This window comes from Erithacus rubecula (genome assembly GCF_903797595.1).
Source record: "Erithacus rubecula genome assembly, chromosome: 1".
NCBI classification, from domain to species: Eukaryota; Metazoa; Chordata; class Aves; order Passeriformes; family Muscicapidae; genus Erithacus; species Erithacus rubecula.
The window spans coordinates 35,244,655-35,269,556 of record NC_136658.1 but is presented as its reverse complement, the minus strand read 5'-3'; the positions used below and the strand labels follow the sequence as shown (position 1 = coordinate 35,269,556).

The following is a 24,902-nucleotide window of genomic DNA, read 5'->3' as shown; positions in this document are numbered from 1 at the left end:
ATTTCCATTAAGTGAAGCATACTCTTCCTCTAAAAGAAGGACTGAATTCATCATAGGAATTTTTTATACATTATTCACATCTTCCAAAATGGTCTAATGACAAACAAATTAATCTTTGTTGCCAGCCACCCCAGCCTACACCTTTATCTAACCAGGCAATGCAGTTCATTTTACATTGAATCGTTTTCTATTTAACAAGGCAGAAATTGCATCAAACACTGAGGCAGAGATGGATCAGAGAACATCCTGCTGTGAGATTTGTGATTATAATCTATCCTGAAGTAAAACCCTGAATTATTCATGATTCAGTCTTCTCCATTTTAACAGACCATGGGCAGATGAAGAACCATGCAGATGGATGAACTTCTGGGAGTACTGCCTGAGATACTGGGTCCTGCCTCTCATCTGCAGTACCAAGGCAGTCTGCAAATGGTTTGTGCTGCTCCTTGGCCTTTGTAAACACTCAAAACAGGTCCTCATATGAGAAATGCTTCTGAAGCTGCACTAAACACTGAAGAATTAATGAATTACATAAAAATGCTATGAAAGTTAAATATTAAGAGCTTTACAGATGTGTTAAGTCTTAGCAGGGCCTATTAGAAGCATCTGCCATAATCATCTCTGAAAGATGGACAAAGACAGGGGTATCATTCCTGTGGAAAAAACAACAGAAATCTCCTCTTCAAAACTCATGCAGCTGGGAACTCCACATGAAACCACTTCCTTCTGAAGGTGGTCATGCAGAGGCTGGAGGCTGAGGCCCTAGGAGGTGACAGCTGAGAAGGTGTTGGCTTCTGGCATACTGGAGGCTGGTTTTGGAAGCCTGACACTGTGTCTGTACCAACCCTTTGGAAGTGAGCTTGTCTGTAGTGCCATGAGCTCCCACAGTATCAGTTTCAACAATTTTACTATTGTCCATTTAACAGTTTCTTTGATCAAAATCTTCAGATGAAAGAGGGCTTAGGATGATGGCATTTTGTTCAGCTGCTCTGTTTCATTAATGCAAATTTTCATTACTTATGCCACTTTCCAGCATTTGGCACATGCTTTCCTTTTTACTGTCTACTAAACCCTGCTTTCAGATACAAGATACATAGAAGCTGTCTTTGCTAATGTGCTTGCAATTGCATTAGGAAAGAAATATTTCAAATGAAGATAATACATTGTGAGTTCCTCAGGCACTTTGGGAAAATCAGTGACAAAGAAAGCAAGATGATTGAACTGACAATTTGGCTAGACAGGTTGTCCTGAGAAAGCATTTTAATACTGAATAACCCCAGAGAGATGTGGATTAGCTGTTGTCTACGGTATCATTTCAGACTAAAATGTAAAGCTGATACATCTTCAATACAGTTTAAAGTCTTCCCTTAAAATAATCTGATTATACTGAAGCACTTTGAATAAGATTTTATGAAAAGGCCACATCTACTTTAAATGCTCTCCTTGGATGAGAAGACTTATCATGTTGGAATGATAAAAATTCATGCAGAAAGTACTTTTTCTCTCTTAATTGATTGTTAAGATTCCCAAGGTCACCTAGCAGATAGTTATGTCTACACTTTGGACACCTAAAGTTAAGTGAGATGATTTCCCCCCTTACTTTCTTGAGGTTGATACTGATGCTTTTGCATAAGCCCTGGAAGCACTGACTTTTTAGAACTAGTGATTTTTCATGTCATCTAAAAGCTTGTTATACTTTATATATGATTTTCCAATTCCAGCTGTTATCAGCACAGCTGTAAAAACAGCCTCTGGTACAAAAGATCCTATTAGCTGGCCCTCACTACAACTTTCTAGAACAGCTTTTATTTTCAGTTTAACAGATGGTATGATACAGTTAAGAAAGAGGTCTCAGGAAATTGAACTGAGACACCTCTGAGCCAACAGAATATAAGCTGTATACTTGGTAAAGAGTTGGTTACATTTTCTGCCTGAATCTCAACTGTTACCTTCATTCTTAGATTATTTCTTGGGTTCATAGTCACTATGAACAATTTTTCTTCTGACAAAAGTCCTGAATACTTTGGAAAGAATTAATTTTCCCTCTTATAAGGAAGATCCTGAAAAGCCCTGAACCTTGCAGGGCTAACAAGAGAGGTGCAATAGACAGGACAAGGAAAACTTCAACCATCAAAAGGCATTTCTGAGGGTCAGCTGAAGAATTTGCCTAAGGCAAGACACAATCCAGATCTTGCATTCCCACAGGACGTGGGCTCTGTATCTCTGTCCCCTTCTAATTCCAGTGTTGAGGTTTTAAATTTTCAAGCATATTCTTGTTTTATTGCCTTTTCTGCAAGCAGTTAATTTTTGTTTGGTAAGGCTTTTCCTAGATGTAGTTCCTTTTTGGTAAGATGCTGAGCCTCCCCATGTTTCTATCAGTTGCTGACACAACTTTAAGATGGGATCATGCTGCTGGGAAGAAGAATTTTCTCCTCTGAAAAGAAACCATGTCAGCAAATCTGGAGGATCTGCAGGCAAATGAGTCACATATGAGGACCTTTTCCCATATTTTCCAGAGGGATGATCAAAAAAGGCTGGGGTTGAACACCAACTCAGAAATATCTGAAGACATTAGGGAATCAGACTTGGATGCAAAGATGGATCACACTAAGATCTGGAGGAACTTCCCAAGTTCAAACACTGCTAAAACCCAGCAGGAGTCTTCCTTCAGTGGCAGATAGCAAACAGCACACAATGTTCCATGTTCAAACTTAATAGAGCCACAATATACAGATATCCCCTCACAAATCTCATCTGGCCCACCATGCCATGATGGACAAATGGAGAAAAGGAATACAGGAGATTATCTGATTTAGAGAACAGTCTCTAAACCACATTTGCTCAATGCAGAAAAGGTTCTTACTTGTCTTGTCCCAAAAAAACCTGATAGCAGTGAACAGTGATGATCAACTGGGCCAATTGCCACAATTCTCACACAGCTCAGGGAAGAGAATCAGCAAAATGCAGGAAACTAATTCACCCTGAAACTCAGAGGTGAGGCTAAAGTACCTCTAGGATTTTCAGAAAAAGAAGCAAAGCCAAAATTTTCATTTATTTTTTCCAAAGAAGATGAAATGAACTTAATGACTGTCTCAAGAAATAAAAATTCAACTACAGATTTTTTTAATCATAACATAATAAATATTAGTAAAATGTCAGGCAAATATTCATTCTTTCATGTACTATATCATAAGAAGAAAGCAATGCAGACTGAATTTTAGATAAAACTACTGTAAAGAGAGTCAAAGCCTTGAGTTTGCTGCTAAGAAGCTGAAAGCAAGGGCATACAAAGCAAAAAAGAAATCAGGAAGGTACTTTAGATAGTTCTCAGAGAAGATTATTCAAAGAAGGCTAGGGAGCTGCATGTTTTTGACATTAATGAAAACGTGCAGCACTATGAATTAAATGGACGATTAACTAAAATGAATAGGTATTGAAATTATTGGCATTTAAGCACGCTTGGTAAAAAGTTCTGATGTGCTTTCAAAGCTTGGCTGCTGTTACAAAGGCACAGGCTGGGGGAGGAAGCAAAGATAGAGAGAGGACTGTTTGGGGAACCAGAGAGATGTTGTGCAACATGCTACTTAAGCAAAAACTAGCACCATGCAGCTTAGCTCCAGTGTTAGAGTAGTAGTCATCCCACCATCCCCATCAGTAACAAAGGAAAAAACACAAAGGGCTCAATTTACCTGATACAAGTAAAGGTCTCTGACTTATCTTGGAGTTCCCACTGAAAATTAGTTTCTTATTAATGACTGAATAAATTTAATGCAACTGATACGATGTCTCATGCTTATGTCTTTCCCATTATGGGATCTGCATGAATTGATAATGGCATTGAATGCATTCTGAAAACAGAAAACATGTATGACATCTCAACTATTCCCATTTAAAGAAACAAACAATCATCCAAGTATCCTGTTCCTCTCTAGTCCATGGAAGATGACCTTTCTGCTTGTACAGCATCCTTCTCTCTTGGAGCTGATTAACTCAAGAACTTAAACAGCTACCTAAAGTATATATAATTAAGGTGCATAAGTTAGGCAGACAGAATACTTTATAGCCAAATTTTATCTGCTCTCCCTTTTTTTTTTTTTTTTTTTTTTTTTTAGCTGGGAGATAGTGCATGTTATGCATTAAAAAAGAGATAGTCTGGAATTCCAATGCCCATTTAGTTTGAAAAGGTCATAAAGATAAAGGTCAAGCTGCAAAACTCTATATTAAACCATGTCTCTACATAAGCCTTCAGGGGTTTTGTTGACATTACTGTGAACTATGCACAGAGGTACAGAATCACAAAATACCAGATGGAGCAGAATCAGGTCTGGTTTTACAGCAGCACTGAAACCATCTCTTGCATCAGCAGTTGCATCCAGCTTTCTAATATATGACAATTAATTTCTATAAATACCCCATGTGTTTCATTGGGCTTTCCAGCACTAGACCTCAATGTTGATGATATCAAGGAACAATGTAAAAAAGTGGGTTTTGACACTGGCTAAAGGCAGCAATGGTAATCTAAATACACAGTGCCCTGTCTGTAAAACTCTCAGGATGGGTTTTGTCCTTGCTCTTGCATGCTGAGTGTCTGGAACAACAAGGTCTTCTGCATGCCCAGGATTGTTGGCTATTCCTGTTGCAGAAATTGGTGCTGCTGCGAGTGCTATTATTTGTAACAGCAACAATACTTAATGAAAAGATTCATATGGTAACAGAACCAAACTGGAAGGTCAGGGTCACTGATTTCTCATTAAATCTAGGGAAGGCCTGTCTGAGTGACATCTGCAGTGAAGCAGCATCTTGCAACTTCAGAAGCTACAGCCTATAGGGAAACCATTAGAATTGTTTAAATATATAAGAATCTTCTAAGCCACTTGAATTAGTTTAGGCATAAAGGCCACATTAAATGAAAGAGGCTAAAATTTTCTGATGTTCTCCCTACCATTTCTATTTGGTAGGCAAAAATCAAATATCATTATAAGGTGTTGCTTGATTGAAAGTGACTCTAGTAACAAAAAAGAAGGCAGCAGAAGAGCAGCAGCTTCCCTCAGGGCAGCATTTTAATGAGAGTTGGTCAAGTTGCCATGGAAAGGACCAAAAGAGGTCCAGCAAAATGTTCAAATAGGAAAAAAACCTGTCAATAACATCAAAAAGATGCATTTGTCCTGGGAGGAAAGGGTCAGCGAGGAAGGCAATGGAAATGTAAACATTAGCTGATAAACTGCATGTGACAAACTGAAGCAACCAAGGAAATGGCAGGAAAACTGTAGGAAACATATGCTGTCCTCCCCCAGGGACTAGCAGGAGCCCCAGAACATGGTAGTGGCTTTGGGTTTAATTTGAATATGATTGGCACATCAGAAACTGTGCTACAAATTCAGAGAGGAAATGGTGCTGCTTCTGGCTTTCATCTGCACAAATTGGCAATAAAAGGTAGATGAAAACGACTCTGACAGACCCTTTCTCCTGTGGTCTCTGTCCTTCCTGTTGGCTAAACCCATTTGCAAATAACTATGCTGGAATGGGAGCCAGGCTCAATCCCTGTAAATAAAGACTGCTGATGCACACTTTCCGCTAAGTCCATGGCAAAGGCTTTTTGTTTCTTTAATCTTTCATATAGCATTTGCTTTATAACCCCTCATTTAAATAACTACACTTCATGCAGATGCCCTGTTTTACATCCAAAGGTATGTAAACATTACATGCAAGCATCTGCAAATATTAAGAAGCACAATAATTTTCCAGGGGAAATTCTCACTTTCGAGATGTTAAATGAGATATTTTAAATGACACTAACAGAATCAGCAGCAAAAGTGGGGAAGAAATGCTTAGGAACACTGACTCCCATTTCTCTACTTCAACCAAGCGAGACCCTTTGCTCCCTTTCATTTTGGCAACTAATGGCATTTCCCTGTGATTTTAAGACTTCCATGACTTCTCCTCCTTTTTACTAAGGATGCATCTCCCTGCCTATTTTTATAAGCAATTTTATGTAAGGCAATTTTGTGGTTGAAATCTCACATCAAAACACATTTCTCTGTTTCAGATTGCATTCAAGACAAACTTTTGGTGGCTCCATTTGTAACCCATATGTTGAGGCATCCCATTCTGTTTCACAGTTAAATGGATGGCACCGGACTGTGAAAAGTTTGAATTAATTATTTGCGATAAAACTGTGGAAAATCCGTGAATAAAATGATAATAATTGGACACAAATACGGTAAAAGCTGTCATAGAAAGAAATGCAGCACACCCATGTGTCGCATCGCATCCTGTCACAGGCACTTATGAAAGATGCAATATAAATTGTCTCAAAAAACTTGCAAAAAATAAAAGGCAGCCTGGATAGTTGTATTTTAGCAAATGTGTTTGCACTAAGGGTACCTTCTGTTGAACAGTTCTGCCCACAAGCTGTCTGTAGAATATAGAACATCTCTCGAGCATGCTTGCCACCTTGAAGCAGGGCAGTCGGAAGCAGAAAAAAAAGAACAGAATGCAGAAAAAAAGGTGAAGAAAGAGAGAAATGAGGGACAGCAAGTCTAAGTACCATAAATACATTTAGAAATGAGATTAGCAAAGTATGACAATAGAATTTAAATGACAGACAACATTAAGATTGCAGTAAATAACAGTGTGAAAAAAAAAACAATTCAGCCATACAGCGCTTTTTAAAGCTTAGCTAAGGAGTCAGAACAAAAGCAGGAATATTATTATTACTGTTATCACTACATTAAAATAGCATTTTCATCTCATCATTAGAAAAATGGGTTTAATTGGGGGTGGGGGGGTGGGGAGACAGTTCAGGTTAGTTTTCTTGCTCTCCAAAGCACACAGCCACACGCTTTGCTCCTGGGGCGCTCTCCTGGCAGCGCTGGCTCCCAACTTACCCACGATGTCGAACCAGAGGGGGATGCTGGAGGGCTGCACAGACACCACCCCGACCATCTCGGTCACCTTGTCGCTCTCCATGACGGTGAAGTTGTAGAAGGGCTCGTCGAAGGTCAGGGGCACGGGCGAGGGCGCCGGCCTCTTTATCCACTCGATGTGCAGACGCACAGTGGAGGATTTTTGGGGCCGGCCGTTGTCCACTGCTTTGATCTGGCAGGCACAAAGAAAAGAGGGCTCAGGCTGAGCATCCCTGAGCTCCAGCCTAATTCTACTGCGGTGCAATGACTGCTTGGAAAATGGCCTTTGTAACCCTGTACGTAAAATCCCACGAAAGAAAGAGGAAGATAAACACTTCTCACTTTTTCTTTTTAAATAATGCTTTGACTTTTCACTGAAAAAGCTGATTTTAAACTGAAATGTTTTGTTTAAGAAATGCTGGTGTGAGGCCTCCTGCACACGCAATTCAAACACAGATCCTCCTCTCCAGCTCCTCTTCTCTGATTGCATCTCGTGCCCAGTTCCCTCTTGTAGCAAAGGTGGAAACTTTGAAATGACTCAGAACATGTTTGACTGCTTTCAAGAAGCACCTCTGTTGCAGATAAATATTCCTTATATTGCCTTCCTCGGGATCTTTAATTGAACTAAGTAAGTTTCAAGTAATTTTTATAATTCTCCATAATGAATATAATTTAAATTTTTGCTGTATTTTCTTTTTTTTTCTCCTATCCATTGTGTTCATTAAAAGCTGCTTTGATTGGTGCTAATTCTTGTTATTATAAAATCCTCTAGAAAGATGGATAGATTTGATATTTGTGTGGCATGCTTAATGGATTTAGCATAGCAAAGACAAGATGAGCAGCAACAAACACATTGGGCTCATGAATAGGCTGAATGGGTGCCTTGGTGGATAACATCAGTGTTAACCAAAGGGCTTTTTTTTAAAAAAAAAAAAAAAAGGTAATATTTCTGGCGACAGAGGACCACTGGTACAAATATGATGCTATAATACCTTTTAAAATGGGAAATACTTTTTTTCCCTGAAATATCATGCCCTATTTCTTCCTCTAGAAATGTTTAAAGTGGGTTTGATGCTAACACTCATCACTCTGCTCCATTCCAGGCAGGCAGGCCCTTTGTGAAAAGATGCTGAAGGTGTGATGAGCAGTTTCTAGGTAGAAAATCTTCAGCTGTTGCATTATAAGAAGGCTCAGACCTCAAATATGACTTTGAGGTCATCAGAGGGAAAAGTGCTCACTCACTTGAAGGCTGCTCTACTCTGATTCCTAGGTAATTCTCAACATTTTGTTATTTATTCATTTTCTGACATTATGAAGGCAACCCACTTCTGTATATACCCACTTCCATATGTTAGACCATGGGCCTCTGTTGAACTCATGGATCATGAATCTCTTTATTTCAACTCCTTAGCTACAACTTGTTGGGTTTTTTCTGTGGATGAAGAGCACACATTCCAGTCTTACATGGCCTTATATCAACTCAACCGTATTTTATTCCCTCTTTCTTTCAATTTCACTATATGGTTAGTGTTCTGAAAGAAGAGTTTTGACTGAGATTTCTTTTAACTGAAATTGCTTCCACAACACAGTGGACCCAGTACTAGTCTTCTCTTAGGTACAGTCACCTAACTGGGACAGTAGATGTCCTTTGTAAGAGCAAATAATTGTGTGCACCCAAAATGTAAGTACCTATCTGCAGCTGTATCTGCCAGCCAACATGATACAATTCTGGGAGCAGACAAGTGCTTGGTCTTCCTCTCTGCATATTGAAGGGAATTGCTTATGCTATCAATGTGCAGGGTGACTTAACAGTCAGAGAATATCTCATGACATGCAATAGCATGAATGACCTCTCAGACTCGATTTTTTGGTAGTAGTTGGATAAGATTATTAGATTTCTTACTTTAGGTCTTCCATACAGGGCAAAAACATAGGACGGCTTAATTCTTAAAAACAAGTCAGTCCAATCATGGTTTTGTATGTCAATAGAAAGAGTGCTTACTGTTAAGATGTCATAACTCCCTGCTGTGAACTGCTTTCTGGAAGAAACCATCCCTGTTTTGGGATCAATGAAGAACTTCCCGTCGTCGTTGCCATCCACAATGCTGTAGGAGATTTCTGCATTGGGGCCTTCGTCTTTGTCAACAGCAAAAGCTCTGTAGATGGGCTCCCCTCTCTTCTTGCGGTCCCTCTCGGGCAGCTTGACCTTGTAGGCTTTCTCTGAGAACTGGGGCTTGTTATCATTCTCATCCAGAACACGGACCACCACCCACACGGAGGACTGCTTGGGAGATGTGCCCCCATCTGAGACAGTCACCTGAAAAACAGCAGTGCAAGTTATTCTCAGCAGCTCCAGTGGCACTTCATAAATTGGAGAAAAACATAAAGAACCCCTTGCCCTGTTGGAGTCAGTGAGCCAGGGGTCTCCCTGAAGAATTCAGGGAGACATCAGAGTGCAGGGATTGAATTAAAGCCTTTAGATGGATTGAAGTATAACTAGCCACTCACATAAAAAGTGGAAGTTTAAGTTTTAGGATAAGTAAGTAAGTTTTAGTATGAGCTCTAATGTTTTAGTAAGTATAAGGTTTAGATACCAAAGCAGAAGTGTGAGTTCTAGCGAAAGTTGAAAAACATGATAATGTTTTCAGTGGAGGCTCCAGGAATGTAGTTTTAGACAGTGCTTAGACATAACAGAGCTAGAGTAAGAATATTGCTAACATTTTTCAGATAGAAGAAGATGGGTCATATTTGTAGTTTATATGCAACCTGGCCTGTTAAGAAACTAGAATCCTTATAGGTTAAGGAGTGGTGGTCTGAGTTTGTGTCTCAGCTTGTTGGGAAAATAATATATAAGAGTATGTACTGGGGAGAGTTGGTGCCTTTTCTGCCTTTTTGCCATTGCTCTTCTATTTTGGTTTTGCTCGCTGCCACCATCAGCACACAAGAAGAAGACAGGAGCTGCCACAACTGCCTTCCCCAAAGCTAATCTGCAGTTTACAACATCTTCTGTGTACACAATACACGATTCCTACAAACATGCTCAGTTTGTCCACAGCGGCAAATCCAGGAATCTAGAAGACTTTTTACTTCTGAGATGAATGTGGAATAAGGAACCTGCAGACTAGGAAGCTATTTCTCAAAACATGCAATCATTTTATCTCAAATTCTGCAAGTTTATCTCAGAAGAGAGAATTGGAATTAACCCATTAATCAGGGATCCCTTCATTTTTTCCATACATATTTTAAAGTTTCTTCTGTCTTGGAAAGAATTTGAAAGATGCATTTCTACTTAAACCCTAAAAGAACCTCTGTCATTTTTTCCCATTAATTATTTGGAATTTCTTAAACAACAAAAGGATTTCTGTCAGTTCTTTTCATTCATTACCCAAGATGTGACAGCTCATTAATTCCAAACCTGCTTTATAAGATTATAAGGAGCACAGAGAGGCAGGTAACAAAAAAATTTCTGCTGCATTGTGTAGAGAGTGCACTGTGCTGCCAGAAACATGTAAGAAATAAAATCTTTTAGATGGAAGTTAATTAGTAATTTAGCTGCAACTTAAACAGAATTACTAATAATTTTCAATCTGAAACACTATGAAAATGAAATGATTCAAGATCAACAAGCCCTCAAGAGATTTAATAATATGCCTTCAAAATGAAATCAATATGTTTCAAACTTCTCCCTCAATATTTCGATCGCATTTTTAATGAGAATGAAATAAGGCAGAAAGTTATTTTTGTTTGCATGAGAGAAGTTCAAATTTAATTTTCAGCTACATATGGTAACATGCCAAATCCCACAGTAGCAATTTCTGATGATAGTGAGCCAAGATATTGCATACCCTTCCCTGCTCATACTGATCACTGCACATTGATTGGTTTGCTGGTAAATTCTTGATGTTTTATTTTTTCCTTAAAAGTTTCTGTGCTCCTTTGAAAATCCTGTAATCCTGATGTCCAATCCTTAGGCAAAGCAAAATTTTCTGGGAATAATATCCCTTGGCATTGTCCCATTCTTGTGCAAAGCTTTAACTTAGGATAACCCTGGTTGAACGCTGAGATCATCAGAAAAATTGTATTGTCTATGAGAAAGGTAAAAGACATTGTCCCTTTCCTGTATTTAACTACATATTCAAAAACTGATGCAGTGGAAGGGAGCAGACTGACAGACTCAGGGACTGAAGCAGCTCATTTACAGAAAAGTGAGGAGCATGGCAACATACAGTGACAATGAAAATTCCCCATGTACATGTACAACATGTACCAGTCTCAGGCCTCTTTCTCCCAAGACTGGAGTAGAGTTTCCTAAGTGCTGAGTAGGTTTGGCAATTAGTAGTTGTTGGGATCACCATGTTGCAACTGGCCAAACTCTAGGCCAGACCACAAGTTAACAGAGAAAAAACCTTTTTGGGGTTTCTCTGCAGACAAAATAATCATTGATGACAAGAAGTATAAGCTGCTTTGCATAGAGACCATCAGAGACACACTAATACAAACTAAAAAAAAACCCCAACAAAATACTTTTATAGAGAGTAATGTTCTTGCAGTGAAAAATATTCCAAGATTCTGGAAACTCTTGTTCTCTGAACAAATACAATTTTTTTAAAGACATTTTCTTCAATCTGCTAGCAATAATCAACAAAAAAGATGTGTGAGTGAGATTAAGGGCTTACAACCAACAATGACAATAAAATCTATGAAAAACCACAGTGGGACAAACAGTCCAACAACTAAAATTAAAAAACACTACCTAAGTCAAAAAAACTGCTTCAGAATTTAAGTGTCATTCTGTCTTACCAGTACATTCTCACAGTTTGTCAGGTTATTGCTGAAAGCCTGACTAGCATGGTGTTGTGGCAACAAATATTTGTAGGCATGCATTTATTTTGTAAACCCAAACTTGGAGGAAATCTGTTTGAAAACAGCTAAGTTGCACTGAAATATCTGTTTAGAGCTAACAGGAAAAAGTAATGGCAGTAACACCAAATGACAGCTAATTAAAAAAAATTAACAAAGAATACATGAAGTTAGTCAATTCTACTTGGGCTAAAACTTTACATCCCTGGAGAGGAAAATGCTAGGTACCAGCTAAGCCTTTTTCTCTGGGTGACACTCAAAACTTCTCAAAATTACAGGATGCCGCACTACTCAAAAAGCTCTGAGTGCCAGACACAGGAGCTGAAGTTCTCTCTTTGCAGGCATGTACATTAATTAAATCTCCCTCATTCCAGTGGTGTAATTATTTCTCTAACTGTAAATGTGCACCCTGGCTGACCCCTTTCCTGTGCTCCATCATCCTGACCCCAGCCTGGCTATTCAGGTTCCAGCCACAAAAAAGGTAAAAGAACTACAAAAATTTCCTCTGCCCCTACAGAAAAAACCCACCATGACAACACATTAAAACAAATCAAGAAACTGACTCCAGTTCAGAATTGTTCCCAGACAAAACTAGGGAGAACTAGAGAAGTTATTCAGCACATCACTCTGCTAATACCATTTCCATCAGGACACAGTATCACACCAGCACTTAGGGGCCCCTCTAACCAAGGCAATTTCAATTCAAACATTACCACAGTTCTTAGCTAAAGTCTTGAACAGCTGGAAATTAAAGTAAAAAGTAACCAGGGAGGGAAGGGAGGTTTGGATGTTCATAGGACAAAGTTAATTCACAGCTGGTATCTCTGGAAATGCAAAAGGCAGATGTGCAAGGCACAGGAGAGCCTGCAGGAGGGAAGCTGTAATTTAGGACCAGTGAGAGGTTCTTTTGCTTAGAAAACTGCAGGTAGCAAGGTAGGAAAAAGAAAACAGAGAAGAAATGTAATGCAGATGAATGACATCTGAATGACATCTGTCATTCATCTGTCAGTCTGAGACAGACTGTCTCAATACATGCTTGTCAAGACATTTTTCAGAAAACCCAACAAGAGTGCCTCTCACAGAAATCAGTATGGGAAAAGGGTAAGGACAAAATCACAGCTTTTCCTGTGAGGTGAGGAATGGCTTCTTGGTCAACAGCCCTAAATGGTGATCATCTTCTCCTGCCTGTGTGATGAGTCTGGCACCCAGAGCCAGCTGCTGCTTGACCATGTGCAGCTGAGATGGAGCAGCCCAGCCCGGGTCCCCTCTGCTGCACTGGTCAGATATTGCTGCTTGTGCTGTGTCAGGACAGCAAACAGAGCATACAACCTCCCAGGGCTGGGATACAGCCAGGAAAGCAGCTGAATTTGGACTCCCTGATTAATCACACAAAGGGTTGGTCCATTCAACAAGGGTGGAATGCCTTAGAAAGAATGTTGTTATATATTTCATAGGGCCTGAATGCAACAGACAACACAAATAATATGAGCTATTATATATTTTCATGGTGAAATCCTAAGCATCACTGCCATTTTCTCAAAACCTACAGACAGTTCCACTACAGTTTTCTCCACAAAATGAGCATATTCCTTTATGAATCTATATTTATTTATCTGAATCTGGTGACAAAAGGAATTCTAACTTGAAGTAGTCACTCCTAGAGTTACACTGTGACACTTAAGTGGACAAGTTCTTGAATCTTTCAGAATACACATACAACTGTGAGGACCACCCTCCTGAATTAAGAGCACTATATTGAGTCTCATTAACAAAAGCTCCTGACTTCCAAGGTAATTATTAACTCAGTTGGAGGGAATAGCTAGCAGGGATGTTACTTCAACAAGTGCAAGACAATTAGCAGGTGTTTAATGTTAGTCATCAAGCCCTGAGAAGAACAAGTATCTTCTTCCACATCATTATTTGGTAGGAGGAAGTACTCAGCCTACCCAATTTTTAAGTTATGATGAACTGTCACATCACTGTCATTAGCATTGCAAAAAGCTGAAGATGTCATACTTGCTTGTTTATTTTTTTAGTGTGATAACTGCTTAATGCAAAATAAAGTGAGCTGAGATGCTTGTGCCTCATCAAAGGAGTGTGCACAACGAGGTCTTCAGGTAAAAGTCTCTCCCTTCCTCCAACAATAAATGCTAATTTTGCTTCAGAAAACCTTAGAAAAGAGAATCTGGTTGAGTTACTGAAGGCAGAAAAATGATCAAAGGGAGCGGGAGAGTTGAGGCATACCCCTGCTGTTAGTGGCTAATGGGTTTGTTTCTTCTGCCAACGTGTAAACGAGCTGCAATACCTATTGTAAGTCTCTGGGATTCAGCCCGAGTAGAAGTGAAAGATTATAAAAGAGAGCTCATCGAGGGATGAATAGAACTTTAAAGTCAGATGCACTGAATTACTATCTCTGCCTACTTCAGAGAGAGACTAAACTCGTGGCTAAATTCTTACAAGGAAATATTTTTCTGAAATGCACACTGTTACTGAACTACATGTCGGATTATTGCTACAAAGAGAAGGCAGTGTAGCTCAAATACAGAATACGAGAAAAAACCAAATGTACATAGTTTTTTTTTTTTTTTTTTCTTTACTTCAAAACGAATATTGAGTTAGCTGCAGCAAACTAGATACCTTCTCTTTCTAATCCTTTATCTAGCACCCGTGGGAAAGAAATGTGTAGTGCTTATTTCACTTATTCTAATGGGATGTGGTGCTGTCCCAAAAGACAAATTACATTTCTTTTCCCAAAGAGTTCCAATTATATCAATATGATCAGTCTTTCCTTATTTCCTTTACAATGTGCTGATCTGGGAAATCTTTGTTTTCAAACATAAAAAAAAAAAAAAATTAATACATTCACTCTGGCCAGGTGTGAGAAATAAATAATTTAGAGTACATTTTAAATAGAGATAACTACTGACATAAACACTCTAGGTGTTTGATTAGGAATGTCAATGGCTTCCAGCCACACTCAAGCTAGAAAACGATGCATAAAGGTCTGTTAAACCATTTGAGAATTAATGATGACATCAGGTAATTTCAGTGCTGTATTGCCAAAAGACAGGAAGAAAGGAAGGAAGGCAGGCTTTTTCATTTGGAGTTAAATGCTCCCTGTAGTATTCACAAACCTAAATATTAGAAGACTGCACAGAAGAAAGCCTTAGAGGCTTCAAATCTTAACTTTTGTCAGACTCAGAGTGCTGAGACTGGTAGATGGTAACCAAAGGACCTGGCAGAATGAAATATGAGAATAGGTGCCTTAAAAGTCCAACATTTATCTTGTGTCCCACTTTATTCTACAAGATTTTTGGAAACATAAACAGTAAACAAGTCTCTGTAAAGAAACTGAGTACTTATATTTCAGCTTTAGTAGCAATAAAAGGAAGAATCTGCATAGCTCTTGACAGTGACCCTCTAAAAGAAAAACAGCAATTTTCCACAGGCATTGCTTTTAAAGTTCATTACAGTCTGTAGATCCTGGTGATCTTTGTGCATCAGGCTTTATTTACAGCGTTCCTCAATCAATAGGTGCTAAGTGCAGAACCGACCATGACTCCATTAGCTTCCCAGGAAAACAGAGCAGCCTGTCATGTTTTAAAGGAAACTCCTTCAGGCAATCTCAGAAAGCACCTTCCCCTTCCTTTCCCCGAGCAAAAAGAAAACTATAGTCCTTAGGAATGTCAAGCTCATATCATTTGCTTTTGATGAAATGCAGATTAAACTTTGTCCAGAAGTGACTCTAAGTCGGTCATTTTCCTGAAGACCAGAAGCGCTTTTTACTTCCACTGGCGGAATTAAATACAGAAAAGATTTACCTCTACTGCCTAATTGTAGTATAGAGTCACATAAGATTCAGCAGAAATCCTCTGGTAATGAAAAGCATTGCTCAACTAGGACTTTTTCTGACCTTCTAGGTGCTAACAGCAGCTTGAAACTGCATGTATCATATCCCAGGCTGAGCAGTTTGCAAAGCTGGCAACAAGAAGATTGGAAAATTTGAGATGATCACAGTGAGAACATCAACCTCAGTCTCCAAACAACAATTGTAAAGATCTTTTGAGTACATTATGAGCTTCCTCTCTTTGCTCATGAGGCTACAGTAATGAGTCTTGCTAAATATATAATGAAGAAAGAATTGAAAAGCAGAAGAATACACTCTGAACTGTCCCCTGATAATACCTGTCGAAGGACATTTACCCACCTTCAGACTGATGCCTTACACACAAGATAAAGTATGATATGCAACAGCTTAAAAATAATTTTTTAGGCATATGAAACCTCCTGAGGAACAACCTATCACTAAAGAGAAGTATAACTACCATCATAGCCCCTAAACGAGAAAGAAGATAAAAGCTGCCTATTGATCTTCACAGTAAACTTTGAAGAAGGTGTTTAGCTCCTGCTGAAAGTGAAGATTACAATCTGAGAGTTTTGTGGACAGAAAATGAATAGTCAAATGTGAGAATATTTCACTTCAAACAGATTTAAATAACATAAAACTTGCAAATCAAGATATGCACGCAGTTTAATGTTAGTAGTACTCTCTGTGTCGATTTTAATCTGATTCATACCTCAATACCTACTTCACCCATTTGTGGATTTTGCTTTTCTTGTGATAAGAAACACCTGTGATTAAATATTGATAAGTTCCCCTTTATCAGATCTACCTCTATAGATAATGCCCTTCTCCAAAAATGTTATCTTAGCACTCAGGAAATACAGTAGCTCTCAGTTTTTGTGCTTCAAAAGAGGTGTGCATCAACTTGCAAGCTCACCACCCTGCTGTTTTCTCCAAGATTCAATCACCCTTCATTTTCTATCCACAAAAGTTACTTGATTCTCATCTTCACTATAAGCAGAAACCGAACACCTTCTTCAGTTGCCCCAAAATGATGAAGATGGTTACATATCTCCAAATTTACATTTCTTCATACTAGACCAGTCAATATGTGTAATAATGTAAAAAAATAATTCTAGCCTTTAATAAAGAGAGAGTATGTTATCCATGCTTCCAACATATTTTCCTAGTACTAATAATTTATATTCTGTTTTAACTATCAATAGACATATCCTGCTCAAAAAACACATGCTGATTTATTGCCAAAATCTAAATAAAGCTGTAGCACTAGTCACCATGGAGTTAACTAATCAACACTATTTACTGTACATCCTTGTTTGGATGTGCAGCCGTGTTAGTTTGTCCCCAGATATCAAAGATTTAACTCCCAAATCTTTCAGCAGAAACTCTGGGATTTCTGAATCCCAGGTGTGTGGCAAAAGCCCTCCATCTATCTGGCAGTAAGTCAGCAGCACTGCCTCATGCTACTGTGGCACAAGCTGCTGAAGGTCCTCTAAGAAAAGGCAGAGTGTGGAAGAGCTTGCTCTGTACACCTTTAAACATATTGTAGCAGAAGCTTGTGTTACACCAAAGCAATAACTTTCAGTCTTCAAAGGGAATAATCATCTTGTGTCTAAACTAAAAAATAAAAACCCACTTCTAAACAATATTTGTCACGCTGACATCTGCTGCCTTCTGATGTTGGATGAAACATCCTCAGGTGAGGCTCTGTGGTGGTCAGTTTCAAAACAATATTACTGCTGCTGAGAAGGTAAAATGTTTATTTGGCCAGCAAAGAGATGAAAGATATACAATGCAGTTCCTTAGGTTTATTTACTTTATAGGTACACTGCATCCAAACTCTATGCTGCTATATAAAGCAGAACCTGAGATTTTCAAAAGAAAGGCAACAGTTTCTTTTTTTCTTTTTTTTTTTTTTTTAATTTTTTTTTCCCAAAGCAGCACTTGGTTGTGCTAACAGGGGATGACAGCACCTTGTCTCTGGCTGAAAAGCTGATTAAGATGCATCCAGCCTCATCTCCAGCTCCTCCTCCAGACGTTCCTCCCCTGTCACCCATTTGCACCCACCAATAAACTGTTTGTGCATCTGTGCTGCAAGCTGGGCTCCTGAAATAATCAGGGTTTAAAATAAACCACAGAAGGAAAACACACCCACCCACAAGGCAGACAGCAGTGAGTGATGGCAATGAGAGAGCAGAAGGAGGAGAGGTGTGCCCGCTCCCCAAGTGAGAATGGGACAACTTTACCAAGCTGTTTGGTCACTGAAGAAATCAACACTGCACAACTACAAATTTGGTGATTACATTCTCCAGTTTTACTACAGACAGAAACTTAAGAGTCTGCCCCCCAAACTCCCATCACAAAAAAATCTATTTGAACTCATCACTTACCAAAAAGCCTTTGATCAATAGCAAAGCAGGCAAAGCCAGAACCATTAATATTAACGTAAAAGCCTGCACGTCCCATCAGTAAGGCTGAAAATATCCAATTTTCATCTTACACTGTTTTTCCACAATATGCAAAAAATGAGTGCCCTCCATCCACACAGACAGATAAAACATTTTAAAGACAGTTTTACAGCTTATAGACTGACAAGTAGCCTCTGACATTTAAATGCAATTTAGTTTTCGCAGTAAAATATGAAGCTTCCACAGTTTTATGTTCAAAATAAAGCTTACCAGTTAGAAAACTGATTAATAAAAAATTGATTTTGTAGCTGGGTAGAAAGTACATAAATCATACTTTTAAGTGATACAGGCTTTTCCCAATTTTTGAATATCCTTTAGAGATATTTTCAATATGCAAAAAGCAAAACAGTATGGTTTAGACCTCAGAAATGTATCTTTGTCTACTGAATAGTCATCCAGGAAGATTGCAGTGACTGTTTTCAATAATAAAAAAGGAAAAGAAAAATGAAGATATGATTTTTTTTCTGATATTCAAGTTATGTGATAGTCATTTCTTTGGTTATCAAGGAGGTGGAAAGTAAAACTTTAATCAACTTAGATGACAATACCATAGCAATTATTCATGCATATTTGAATAAAGTAATTTTTTTGGAGTCAGATGAGGATTCCATCCTAAAATATCTTACAAATTAGTATAAAAATCCTCAGAAAATCAGTGTAGAAAGTAATTAAAATAAGGTGAAGGAGATAAGCATGAATAAAGAGACTGGTTGTTGGGGTCTTCCCAAGGCAGATTTTTTAATGACAATACCATCCTGTTTTTGTCAGACCAGGTTAAAGTAAAGCACATCAAAAATTGCTTTGATTTTAGTAACAGAAAGTTCTACTTCTTGATGCCTACTTCACAACTTTCTGTTACAAATCAATTTTGGACAGATAACAGGCATTAATTGGGCCATATTTAATCACACTTTCATCTAACAGGCAATCCAGACAAGCCTTATTATCTCAACCTCTGCTTGTCTTTGATTTTATATGCCCTGTAAATATCTACTAGCCAATTTATATTGGCATGGGGTCAATTTTACAAGCTGGTTGAGAATCAATCAGCAACAATTCCAAGACGAATTCCAAGATTTCAATTTTGAAGTAAAACTCACATTCTTGGACCAATCACATTTTTTCACTTTTTCCATGTTGGTTTTCCAGCTTGGAAAACTCAGCCTTGGAAAATGGGCTCAGATGTTGTGCCCAGTACAAAGAAGTGAAGTTCAGGTGACTGTTCTGGTGATAAAGAATGAGAGGTACCATCCCCTTGCTGATGGGTGCAGCAGGACTCTGTGTATCACCAGACAGTGCAAACCTTGCTCCTTCTCACTAGACAAGATGGTCACAAGCTAAGTGAACCTTTAGGGACAGGTTCACTGTAACCCTCTTTTTCATGAAGTTGGTTTAGCTCCTTTCTCAGCTCTGCTGAATCTCTACAAATCACCACAAACACCTGAGAATATTCTCAGCCTCCCCAGCCATGACGTGGACAGCAGGGTACACAGATAGAGATACACAGGGCAAGTGTGAAGACAAATATTACCCTAATGAACCAATCTCATGTAGTCTGAGCAGCAAATAATTACAGAAACCTTCCTGGTAGGGAAGTACTGGCCAGCTGTGCACCCCCACACTTAGAAATCAATGGGAATTTTCCATGGACTTTGCTGAGAACAAGGGGTAACAAGGTCAACAAGCTGATTTCAGTTAGTTCTAATTCTCAAAGAGCTTTTGCCCAGCCCTGGGCTTCAGCTGCATGAGCACCCAAAAGCTGTGAGCCTTCAGAAGGTGTGCACCACTGCAGCATCAGCACACCTGCTAACTGACTGGGAACTATCTTATTTAGCACCCAGGCAAATGTGGGATTTTCTGTTTGCTTTGAAGAAACAGCAATTTCACATGCAATTATTTTCTTCAGCACAATTTTTTTTTTCCTGTTGGTTCAATCTGTTACACACATAGCCAGTGATCCTGTGAACAGCGATGTATACGAATAATTTTCAGAATGTGTCAAGACCATACTGCCAACATAAATAAGTAGGTGTGTGTATGGGAACAAAGTCATTTTGTGGTAACGATACAACAGCAAAAGCTGTCCCGAAGTTTTAATATCCCAAATGTGTTGAAAAGAAAGAAAAATCCTGTCCCAAAACCTTTATTTCCCAGAGTAACACTTGGAACACATTAAAATGTTCAGGTTATTAATATTAATTAATCAATTAATACTATTATAATTAATTAATTGCATAGTGCCTGGAGTCCTGGAAAGGGATCTTTATGTGTGGGAATAATAATTAGATGGTATTCTACTCCTGCAGTGCGGGAGGAATTTTAAAGGATCACAACTTTTGAAATATTCTCAGCACTTTGATTCTTCTGCAGAATTAGTCTTTAACATGCATTTGGGTTTTGTAGCCACAGGATGGCATTCACTGCTGTGCAAAGGGTCAATAAAATGTAAAATGTGAGTAGAGCTTAGGAAGCATACTTTTTATCTGCAGAAAGGAAATATTTAATCAAGAATGATTAATACAAATTTACTGCTTTCTACTGATGACAACCATTGATTCAGGAATGTATTACAGAAATCTTAACATGCACAGCCCTAAAGGTTCATGTTCTTACTCCATGGGCACCATGTCCCTCAACAGACAGATATCTTTCCTGGCTTCATTAAGCTGTGGCACTCTAAAAATAGAGAGCAGCAATTCCAGCCTGGGATACTAGCAACTGCATAAACCACCTCAGTTTCACTTCCACAGTTTACAAAGTCACTCTTTATTGGATTTATAGAGGCTCATAATTTACTGTTTATTTTCCCATTAGGGCAGTGTATGGGGTAGGTGTTGACACACAGCATACCAACAGGAGGACAGCTGGACCGAACAATGGCCAAGGTGACCAATAATTGGACTGCAAATGTCAGAGAGTGGGGCTGAAAAGACAGGTACATCAACCCACACATACTTTTCCCAGTTGTGAAATGAAAGTTAAGAGCAGGGATGATCAGCTACTAGTAGTTACAATTTATAGAACTGGGTTTCAAGTCAGTGGGAAGCAGCAGCCAATTAACAGCAGTAGAGGCGTCTGAAGTGACTGGTGAAATGACTGGATTTAGAGGGACGAGCAGGAATGGCAGATGGAGAGACAACCAAGTAATGCTATTAACCTTTGTGAGATTGCCTCCCTGATAATGTGGTCTGGGGGACAATAAAACACAGCATAAGACAATATGCCCAATTTGGTAGTGCAGGGTTGATATATGGGAGAAGGCAGTGAATTTCCCTGGATTCATTTCATGGGCCTCCAATTAGCCCTCACTAGGTGAAGGGAGCAAAAGAAGGAAGCAAAAAGGGTCCCTCTAATGAGTTGCTTTGTTGTTTTTCAGCAGAAAAGATTAAAAAAGTTTTAGGAGCTGCTTTGTTTTTGAGCCTATCTCAGGATAGTGGCAGGGAAGTCTGTCGGAAACAGCCATGAGAAAGCTCCTGATTTATGGCAGGTCTTGAACAGCACAAGTGGATCCTGCCAGGACCAGAGCAGGAGGTATGATCCTTTGGCACAGCAAATCAGATATGCCAGCCCCATGCACTAATCCCCATGGTCAGTGCTGGGCCACTACTGCAGATGTTTGCTCATGATGTGGAGCCTCGCTTGACACTACCTAGAGAGCTGCCACTTTCCCTTTGAGGAATTCCATACGGAATACAAACAAACCTGCTCCCCAAAAGTGCATCCAGTTGTAGAAATGGAGTATCAGCAGCAGATCTAATCCACAGATTACTAATATGGCAAAACATGTAAAAGTGATTTACAGGTTTAGTGAGGCAGTTTGTCAATCAAGTGAAGCTCAAGTGCAGCTCCTGTTTTGGTACTTAAATCTGGTGAATGTGTTCTCAAGAACCTTTAGAAAATAAAGCACAAATGTGTAATTTACTCAGCTACTACCTTTTAGGGATTCAAGGGCCAGTTGAGTGTACTGCACTCCAGAGAAACCAGCAGTGTGTCTCAAGTTAGGAAGAAGTCATGAGGCAGCCCTCAGCTACGGCTTGGAGGAGAGGGAAGGGACACCAAATTAGCTCTGCAAGAACTGCATGAGCTGAAAAACAGCCCCCAGCTCTGGGCTGGGTAATGTGCTTTGTCAGGAAGCAGGATAAATGACTGCCTCATGCTAAGCACTGAGCTGCAGCAGTAAGGATTTCTGCTGGGACCTGAGCAGCTTGCTGGAAGCTGGGCATCCCGTCACCACAGTGATCCATCATCAGGCACCCTCCCAGGGCTGCAGAAATAACACATCTTCTGTACACTTCAGACTTCTTTTTATTAAAAAAGCCACAGCTTTCAATTGATACTTTCACACTGAGAGTCGGATGTTATGAGGATGGAATGCCTGAAGAGAAGGCATTCAAAGAAAGTAGTATTTTACTTTTTAAATGTCATTCCCTGGCTGTGGTTCTGCACTCAGGCAGTATTTAGTGTGTTGCAACAAGATCCTTAACTGTACATACACTTGGTAAATGCCAGTGGAAAAGACAAAATAGACTTTAGTATCCAATTCAACCCCACAAACATATGTCCAAAGCTATACAAAGAGAATTTGTGCAGGTCCATTTGAACAACAGGGTTTTGGTGGGGAGGATAAGGAGTAAATGCAAATTAACCTCACATGTCAGTTAATATTTTGATTCCTTCTGCTGCAAATTATGGTCTATTGAGACCAAGCTAACACACATCCCTCACTGCCTTCTGTCCCTCTCAGTCAACAGATAACATGCCATTTTGGCACACTTTGATGTATCAGATAATAAAGCATTATCTCTTAGCTTAGCTAAAATGTGTGGTCTAAAATTTATGATTTTGCAGAAATTTTCTAAGTGTTATTTAAACTGTGGTCAGGTGGTGGGGATTTAAAAAAGTGTGGCAATTAAAAAATAACCATGTGTTTATATCCTCCCTGTTTTTTTTTCCCAATAAAGACTTTAAAATTACAGTCTGAAGGTTAAGAACATTTGTTTAAGTTTCTACAACACCTTAGTAACTGTCTGGAAGGACAGTGGAAGAAAATAAGATACAATGGGAAAATCAGATATATGTGAGTTTGTGGAAGAAAATGCTAAGTTATTTACTGGTATCTGGATTAAAGATAACATGCTGGGCCTCAGAAAAGTCAAAGCCATGAATCGACAGACTGCTATTAGCAATATTTGTATTTTTTACTTTCCCAGGGAATGTGAGAAAAAATAACTCATTATTTTGATTCTGACATTTTTTGCTCTCAAGTGCTCATGTTAATCTTTGCTTTTGAATATTTAGAATATTCCTTGCCAAAGAAAGTACTATTTTTTGCCAAACCATAAAATGTACTTTAGGACTGCTACAATAACATTTTCAATGTCTCTGTATCATGAGATTAGCAAACAGCAATATTACATTTGAGAATGATGAGATTAATCTGTTCCTTGACAACTGAAATTTGTTAGGCTGTGAAAAGAAAATTACTGGTTTTGAGGGCCGATTTCTTTGCACTTGATGCTTCAGGGCCTTTGTACTTTTCTGTTTAAATCATATCTTCATAAAAAGCAAAATAACTGTTTGGTCTCTGATTATTATCAAGCTGAAGTCAGATAAGAAAAACATTAGGATTCTTATGTTCTGTGATAATATATTTAGGGAGGAAAAAAAAGTCAATTATGCTTAGCAATCTGATTCTCAACCTGATTAGAGGTTTTATTACCTCTAGGTATCTAGTAAATACCTTAATTTGTGTCATGTTACAAATTATGCTGAGAACTCCCATCTTATTTCAGCACATTTCACACAGTGATGCACTTTTGCCGTAACATAAAATAAATAATAAATAAAAATAAAACCCCAAAAGCCAAATGTTCTTCAAACAACCATGATTTTGTGTGACATTTTCCTATCCTGTCCAGTATATCTTTTTTGATCAATATGAATGCTTAAGGATTATATGATGGAGGGACAGTGTGGTGATGTGGGAAAGATCTGAAAGATCAGAAAAAGAGAGAAAATACATTACACTGAAGGACATTATAGGCTGTAGTGAAAATACTGTGAGATGTGCTGAGGCTCAAAGAAAATGTTGTATATTGATAGTGTACTGGGAAAAGGTTCTCATGAAGTGCACGGACTGGTGGGGGCAGTTTTGTGGAATGCTGAGTTTTTAATTTATCACCAGTACTGGAAATTACAAACTCCTGAATAAGAAAAGCATTAAAAAGGGAAAGACAAAAAAGAGAAAGGACAGAGCACTGGCAAAACCTGTCTAAACAACCTAAAGGCCACTCAAGACAACAAAATTTAAGCATTATTGCTGGGATCTCTACACAGAGCATTGCAGGGGGTTGGATTTGGTGCATATAAATGCTGGTGTCAAGTGAAGTTGCTGTGGAAAAAATCCCAGAATCAACTTTTTTTTTTAGCAGTAAAGGCCTGAATTTGGAACAGCTGAGAACAGATCACCCTGGGAGAAAGAACAAATGGATGCAAATTTTGTTTAAGGGCATTTTTCTAAATGATGGATTAATTAAAAGTCATACTAAGACTTCCTATGCCCAGAAAGGATTTTAGTACGGATGCAATGTATTCCTAACTGAGGAAGAAGATTCTCCCCTGCCCTAAATTCAACTCTCAGCTTGGTCTTAGCTGTGAAGGCAGGACAATAAGACCTCTGCAAAATGTGTGTGTGTGCATGAATGTTTGCATGCTCAAACATTACAATCATAAATTAACAGTCTGGCAGCTGATGGGTATTGCACATGCTACAAAAATCATGATACAGCACCAAAGCAGACATGT

At 38.8% G+C, this 24,902-nt stretch overlaps 1 protein-coding gene across 6 annotated transcripts in view; it reads right to left on the bottom strand.

The window, feature by feature from the left end:
* Nucleotides 1–24,902, bottom strand: part of FAT3 (FAT atypical cadherin 3) — a 382,360-nt gene that overhangs the window by 94,569 nt on the left and 262,889 nt on the right. For all 6 annotated transcript variants that reach the window (XR_013775721.1, XM_079317035.1, XM_079317037.1 and 3 more), the window contains exons 5-6: nucleotides 8,908–9,222; nucleotides 6,888–7,098 (exon numbers count right to left, since the gene is read on the bottom strand). Coding sequence is in view for 5 of the 6 variants with exons in the window: in XM_079317035.1 (XP_079173161.1) it covers nucleotides 6,888–7,098; nucleotides 8,908–9,222 (526 nt within the window). In the remaining variant the exon portion in view is untranslated. The remainder of the gene's footprint in view (nucleotides 1–6,887; nucleotides 7,099–8,907; nucleotides 9,223–24,902) is intronic.